Here is a 7,799-nt window from a genome sequence, read left to right as displayed (position 1 = left end):
ATTTTCTGTAGGAGGGAAAGCACAGTCTCGGTCAGGGACTGCACTCACTGTCAGTGTTGTCATCATCATTTCCTTAATCGTGGCTGGCGCTGTACTATTGCGAAGGAGGTGAGATTTGTCACACTTGGTCACTTAATGTACATGTAGCCGAAGTGTCCTTATGTGAAAGTAATTAGCCCAGTGATACAGTATCTTATCTTTGTAAAACTCTTTGTCTTCTCTCCTGGCAGGTTAAAGGGCAAGAGAAGAAATGAAAATGTCTGATAAGTATTTGTATATTCGGCCTTTCACACAGTCGTCTTAGACTTTTGTCGATGTGAACATCTTAGCATGGAAGCATTAAAAAAAATGCAAAGATGTGACAGTGAGTTAAGCTAATAGCTGCTATCCAAGATCCATTTTCCAGTGTGTTTTATTCTGAAAACGAACCTGTCCAATTGACATTTCTTGTAAAAACTCAGCACTTTAACTTTGATAATGGAGCTCTGAGCTAAACACATGTTTTTGAATGTAAAAATGTTTGAGCAGACTAACAGGTTGTTTACAAAAAGTCTGCGATTGTGCAATCTGCTTCCAGCAAGTCTACCTGACAGGCAGAATGAAATGTAAATGTCTTGCAGCGCCATCTACTGTGCTTTGTGGGGAAAACAGAAAGGAGTGAGAAATTAAGCACATTAGGCCTCGAAAAGGACATTTCAAACTTTTTTTCCTTTTTTTTGCACTGGAACTTATGTTGGAACTGTTTATTCATTGAATTAATCTGTAATGCTGACATGTTTGGCAACAAGGTAAATATGTTATTCCATAAATAAGAATATGTATATCTATATGTATCTTTAAAGTATATACTGTATATTAGGCTCCATGATAGAAATTATACACTTTTTCTAATTATGTTAGTCATTTTGCACTTTTCTCGCAGTTTTGCACTTATTTATTGATAACATTTACTGTGTCTTTATAATTGTGGCATAGTGACTATGTGTGAAAGTATTATTTTTGCATTCAATTTGTGTCAGCCATTTGATTGTTAACATGTTCATTATAATGTAATCTTTCAAGGTGATGTGTTATTTAATATATTTTTTGTTGTTGTTGATGTTGTAATGTCACTTTAATGTGTTTGTTCAGTCAAGTGATCAGCAAAACCCTCCTTACTGAAACAATCTGACCTCCTCTCAAAACAGGCTGTTCAACAAATATATTAAAAAAATAATGTAATTATCTGACCTGCAAACGTTTTGATTCATTCCATGTATAGAGGTGAAGTGTTGTCCCCCGAAGTGTCTCTGTAATGAACGCACCCTTTGAATGGACATATAAAGAAACACGGCTCAGTTGAAAAGAGACACTACTGTATGCTTCTACCTGATTGGTCCGGATGTACCATTGCAGGGAATGGGGGCAACTGCAACATGCTGCTGTTTATATATCCCATTCCTTTATACATTTAATTTGCCCTTTCTTATGAAATAAGTATTTATTTATTTTAAAGAAAGGCCTTTTTTGTATTAGTTGGTTGCTATATTGTTCGCTAATGGTTGTATGTACAGTATTTAATCTGGCAACTGCCATATGCGCAGTGACAACTTTCACTTTCATTTTTTTTAACTTGTGGCGCCAGATACAATAGTAAAGATGGCCCGCGCTGCTGTTCTACATTTCCTTTGTGCGTTTGGAGTCTTCCAGAAAGGTGAGAACGAGATGAGCAGTCACTCTATGCAGGACTCATTTGTCATTTATTTCTGAGTTAGCCTATTCTAATTTTCCTAGAGTGAAAACAAAACGTTGTGTTCTTTGTTTACTGTTTTTTATTGCATTATATAGGCCATTTAAGTTTTTTGGCGGTTCAATTTTAGAAATTGCAATTCTTGCATTCTTAACCTTCCTCTCGTGTTAGGGTCGCCACCGACCCGTTTTGGATTTCAAATGCATAAAAGAACCACTTACATTTTGTTTATTGCATCAAGATTTCTTGACTTTGTCAGGAACCTATTTCAACAAAATTAAAAAAATTAAAAATGTTTCACTTAATTATAAAATGCTCTGTTGGAAATTATAACACTTGTGGTGTTAGGGTCGTTTTCGACCCGGTTATAGAATAAGGTGTAAAAAACAATAACTAGAGCCAAAACTTAAATTATAAGTGCACTGTCAGCCAACACAATGACAGTCAGCTCCTCTCCCAATCATGTGAGCTCTGGGGAGGTTCTCATTTTGACTTTTTTTACCCTTATACCTGCATAAAAGCGAAACAAACAGGCAGGCATATCCAGACATGTGAGGTCAATTCAGTATAGAGTTGGTGACTTGCAGAGTGCACATCTCCTATTTGCAGTATTCAAAAATGAGGAGATATACAGTGAGCCAAGTTCTGGATCATGTTTTTGGTGAAAATGGCCACCTGATTCTAAAAATAAGAGGTGTCAGATTTGCCGAAGCACTAAGGACAGAAAGATAAAAGTATTGTGCTTTACCTGCAAGAAATATTTCTGCAAAGAACACTGAAAGTGTTGCTCTTTGCCACACATCTGAACACACAACCAAACATATGTACACAGAGACTTTTACTCAGTTTTTTTTACTAGTTTTGGAACTAGTAATTGATTTCGATTGGTTTGATTTGTTGATTGGTTGTTGTTTATTTGACCTTACAAATATATATGTTGTTTGTGACTTGTTCTGGTTTTCATTGTGTGTTTGTATAATGCTGAAATAAAAGTTTTTTTGCTGTTTTCTGAAATAGGTATATATGGGTCGTAATTGACCAGTAACACCATATATGTGAAAAAGGTCAATAATATTAATAGGAAAAAATAAATAAAACAAATTTAGTTAAGAAATGTGTTCTCATACCCCTCAGTAATAATCAGGTAACACAACAACCAAATATTTATTTATATGATTATCTTGAGGTTAATTTTACCATTTTTTTTTATTGAAATTGAGGCGCATACTGACAAGAAAAAGGCCCAGCCTCCTACACCAAAAATATTAAAAACAATATTTTCATGGATAAGGAAGCCTAACAAGGTAACCAAGAGATGAGAAACAAACTGGATGATAGATAATTGTTTTTAGTGTTTTTTACAGCTGATTTCAGACACGGCTCGAAACTGACCCGCTAACACCATGGATGGTAGCAGAAAGTTAACACAGGAGGAAGGTTAAACCAAATCCTTCAAAACCAAAGCCTTCTAACCATGTAATGTTGGGAGTTAGTTTCTTGATAGTAAAGCAAGTTAATGAGGCTGATTAGCATAGTCAGAAATATCTAAAACATATCCGAACCCCTCTATGAATTTGGTGTATTTTACCTTTTACTTACAACCACAATGTGAATGCCTTCTGGTGCAGGTCTATCAGGTGTGGTGCAGACAGAGCGGACTGTGGTGGCAGCTTTAGGAAGGGACGCACATTTCAGCTGTGAGCTGACGCAACACAAAGATGTTCATCAAGTCACCTGGCAGAAACTGCTATCAGACGATGAGAAGACTGTCGCCACCTGCACTAAAAGCTTGGGCCAGAGAGTGAGCGCTGACTTTAAAGGGAAAGTGGAGTTCATAGATGCTGGACTACAGAACAGCTCCATAGTTATCAGGGAGGTGACGGAGCTGGATGAAGGCTGCTACCGCTGTTTGTTTAACACCTACCCTCAAGGTGCTCTCACTGGTACAACCTGCCTCCTACTCTATGGTAAGAAACTTTATGCATTGTCAAAGATATCTTCATAATGCTTTAAAAGAGTGATGTAATGATATGTTTGCCCTTTCAGAGCTGCATGGACCCGTTCTAAACGTGACACAGTCAAACTCTACTGAAGAGGTGGTGGTGTCCTGCTCTGCCACAGCTCGACCTGCTCCCACAGTAACGCTACGTGTCCTGGGACACAACGTCCTCTTCGCTAAACGCAGTTCTGCAAGCTTAGAGGAAACCAATGGTCTGGTCACTACCACAGATACGGCTGTGCTGCCTCGTGTCCGTGAAGGCAGCACACAGGTTGGATGTGCAGCGCGAGTGCTCTCTGGTCCTCCATCAGAGGTGTTCATGATGATTCCTGAGGTCAAACAGTCGTCTGCTGAAGGTGAGAAACACGTCCAAAGAGACATTTAGAGATCAATACTTCACTTTATGATCCTGATGTGATGGTTTTATTTTTTACAGGTTTTGATGAGTCTAATTACCTTGGTCGCAGTAAGTCAATGTTCAGATGTAGCATTCCCACTCAATTAGTTGTTGCTTTTATAACTGCTGCGTTCATCATAATTATTAATTAATTAATTTTTTTTCAAAGGTAATCTCATTGTAGTACCTGTGATAGTGGTTTTTGCTTGTGCCTTACTTGCTGCACTCATCATCTCCCGGTTTAAACAAAGAAATCAGAACAGGTTAGTTCAGTCAGTAAATATACAGCATGTGTCTCAGTTTAGAGTTGTTAAATGTTTGTTCAGCTCTACCTGTTCTTAAACCCTTTAGTCAGTCACACAGTGTCCTTGACGATAACGAGATGCCTCATGCTACAATCGGAGACATTCATAGGTAAGTTATTCTTTATTTTATGATTTTTTTATGATATACTGTATACTATTGATTGAGCAAACTTTTTTTAATCTTTAGGACCAGAGAATCTTCATTCCCACTGGAGAACGATCAGATCAGACAACGTACAACTCCCATGAAGGATCAAGTTAACACTGAACCAAATCCATCACCGTCTGCAACAAGGAGAATGGATTTCTGACTTGAAATGGTTTTATTACGTGTTATTGTGTGTGGCGATGATGCACAACGTTGCATTAGTTTAAACTACATAGAGACTGAAACCTACTGAACAATACATGAAAACACTTCAGTCAAAATCTTCATTTATTTCCCAAGATCTGAAATTGATTGTTAAAGAAGATATTTCAATGTTTACATTATATATTTTTACAGTTATGTTTTTTTTATATTGCTTTGCAGGATAACTGGAATGTGAAACACAAAGATGCTGCTTTGAATTGAAAAAATAATCAAATGTTTTTCATATTAAATATTTTACTACAGTTGCTTTTTAACAAATATATGTTACAAAAAATTGTGCGAGGAAAGAAAAATTCAAACACAGACCTATACATCATGAGTTTATTTCAGTTCTCATAAGAATCACGTTGGTCATTAATATAATTAATAGATCCTCAATATGTCATTTAATCCCAACTGTGCCTACATGTCAGCGGCAGAGTAGCAGCCGTTCCGTCAAGTGTCCACAGGAGGACGCTGTTTACTCAGATTTACTGAGCCAGTGTTGAGAAATAAGCGAGGAGATCACTAAAGGCTGCTTGTAGTTTAACCTTTTAATGTGCTCCCTAAGAAAAAAGCAGTGGAATTTTAATTAGTATTTGTTGTTTCGTGTTTCCCCCTTGGGGCAATAGTAACATCAATCTATTGGCAACTTTGTAGTGGTTTTTATATATATATGTTTGTTTTAATAAAGGCCTATACAGCTGAAGTGAGAACCACCTTTTCCACTTGTCATATACATGCTAATTTTTTTATGTGTTTTTACGGTCTGTCATTATCAGGGAATATGTTCCAAGTCACTACATCTAGGATTATCTTTTATCCGAATAATATAACATTTACATTTGATAGTTGTCCTTTAGTTAAACTAAAGAGGAACATGTACACATCCTATAGTTTTATTTATCTGCATGAAAAAGGGTAACAATCGGTCAGTTCTCTGAGAGGTTGGGCAGCAATTAATTATTAATTTAATTCAAATGTCTACAGGCTTCTCTATGATTGGTCCATGTGAAATACGCCTCGCGCGCTTTTAATTGGATCACAGCTTTTTAAACAACTAGTTAGCCCATTGTTATTCAATAAGTTAATATTACTATAATAAGCTCCATATCTATTTTAACGGTCGGTCGATAATTTGTAGACATTAGCCTTGTTTGAGTAGGAGCCGTCTTGCTCAGACCTGCACAATTATGACGCGCTTCTTGCTGGGCGCACAGAAAAAATGCTGCAAAAATGCTGTGCGCTCAGCAAGACGTGCGTCATAATTGCGCAGGTTTGAGCAAGACGGCTCCAACTCAAACGAGGCTACTATAACGTGAAAGCGGAAGTGTCTGCGTGCACCTCTTTTACAATAGTCCCATGGTGCACCTGCGTACACCTGATAACAGTTTGAATTTTGACCGGTAAAGTTTGATCCGAAGATGGCACGCGCTACTGTTCTACATTTCCTTTGTGTGTTTGGAGTCCTTCCGAAAGGTAAATAATTACGTATTAACTTCACGAAGGACTTATTTATCAATTAATTTCCATAAATTGAAAGCACAGCTGTGTTTCTGTTCTTTCTTTCTTTCTTTCTTTCTTTCTTTCTTTCTTTCTTTCTTTCTTTCTTTCTTTCTTTGGCAGTTAATTTTGAAAAATACTTTCGCATAAACGTATGTTTAATTTCATGTTTGATATCATGTTTTGCGAAGTAACAAATAATTTATCATCACTGAGTTGGATGTACATATTATAGCCCTTTATACCAACTATAAGTGCATTATAGAACAAAACATAAATAGTTTACTTTTTTTGTTGCATTAATTAACCTGTGCATAGGCCTACATATACAGTAACTTGCAGCCTGGACTATCACTACAGCGCGCAAACCCCTCCCCCCCCCCCCCCCCCACACACACACACACACATAATCTACTGTATGTGTAGTTGGTATTTTGAAATATTTGAAGATAGAGAATGCTGTTCTGTATCATATATTTTCTATGTTCAGCCCTCTTTAAGTTTACCTCAGTGTGAGTCAGATAGGAAATCATGTGTTAATCCCTACTATCTATGGTTAATCCTTGAATATAGAATTGTTCTCATATTTGTAATGCAGCAGAATAATGCATCCTCAAGTTCTAGGAACAGACAATGTAACAATTATTGATTTATAAAGATAATAATTCCATTTTCAGTTTGTTTCGCTTTGGTCCACAGACCCTGTAGCACAAACACGCACACTGAGTTAAAAGCATAGATGGTATATAAAAGCTGTCTCCTCCCGCAGGTCTAACCACTCTGATACAAACGCAGCACACTGTGATGGTGGCCACTGGAGACCAAGCCCTCTTAAACTGTGAGCTAATGCAACAGAAAGGAGTCCTACAAGTCACCTGGCAGAAACTACTACCTGAGGGGAAGAAGACTCTCGCCACCAGTAACAAATACTTTGGCCAGGGAGTGAGCGCTGACTTTAAAGGTAAAGTGGAGTTCATAGACGCTGGACTACAGAACAGCTCCATAGTTATCAGGGAGGTGACGGAGCTGGATGAAGGCTGCTACCGCTGTGTGTTTAACACCTACCCTCAAGGTGCTCTCACTGGTACAACCTGCCTACAAGTCTATGGTAAGAACTTTAATGCAATGTCAAATATATTTTCATTATGCTTTAAACGAGTGATGTAATGATATTTTGTAATGATATTGTTGCCCTTTCAGAGCTGCATGGACCCGTTCTAAACGTGACACAGTCAAACTCTACTGAAGAGGTGGTGGTGTCCTGCTCGGCCACAGCTCGACCTGCTCCCACAGTAACGCTACATGTCCTGGGACACAACGTCCTCTTCACTAAACGTAGTTCTGCCAATGTCGCCAACGCAAACGGTACCGTCACTGCCACCGTTACGGCTGTGCTGCCTAGTGTCCGTGAAGGCAGCACACAGGTTGGATGTGCAGTGCGAGTGCTCTCTTGTCCTCCATCAGAGGTGTTCATGATGATTCCTGAGGTCAAACAGTCGTCTGCTGAAGGTGAG

At 38.1% G+C, this 7,799-nt stretch overlaps 1 protein-coding gene across 2 annotated transcripts; it reads left to right on the top strand.

The window, feature by feature from the left end:
• Window positions 1-1,625: 1,625 nt before the first annotated feature.
• LOC307270081 (OX-2 membrane glycoprotein-like) lies at window positions 1,626-5,498 on the top strand. 2 transcript variants are annotated; one of them, XM_080053222.1, is made up of 7 exons: window positions 1,626-1,693; window positions 3,358-3,696; window positions 3,776-4,084; window positions 4,165-4,194; window positions 4,295-4,388; window positions 4,477-4,539; window positions 4,618-5,498. In XM_080053222.1, exons 1-7 carry the CDS (start codon window positions 1,639-1,641, stop codon window positions 4,739-4,741), a joined length of 1,014 nt encoding a protein of 337 aa, XP_079909348.1. In that variant the 5' UTR covers window positions 1,626-1,638; the 3' UTR covers window positions 4,742-5,498. The 2 variants fall into 2 exon arrangements, with proteins under 2 accessions (XP_079909348.1, XP_079909349.1); XM_080053223.1 differs by having other exon boundaries at window positions 4,477-4,543; window positions 4,624-4,713.
• The last annotated feature ends 2,301 nt before the right edge of the window (window positions 5,499-7,799 follow it).

This window comes from Ammodytes marinus (genome assembly GCF_949987685.1).
Source record: "Ammodytes marinus genome assembly, chromosome: 24".
Taxonomy (NCBI): Eukaryota; Metazoa; Chordata; class Actinopteri; order Uranoscopiformes; family Ammodytidae; genus Ammodytes; species Ammodytes marinus.
The sequence above is the reverse complement of the archived record's forward strand: the minus strand, read 5'-3'. Positions and strand labels throughout refer to the sequence as shown.

Bases quoted from the DNA above. Each gene is read 5' to 3' on its own strand.
- LOC307270081 (XM_080053222.1), top strand. From the start codon at position 1,639: ATGGCCCGCGCTGCTGTTCTACATTTCCTTTGTGCGTTTGGAGTCTTC. The intron at 4,389-4,476 runs GTTAGTTCAGTC...TAAACCCTTTAG, and splicing joins AAACAAAGAAATCAGAACAG to TCAGTCACACAGTGTCCTTG. The intron at 4,540-4,617 runs GTAAGTTATTCT...TTTAATCTTTAG, and splicing joins ACAATCGGAGACATTCATAG to GACCAGAGAATCTTCATTCC.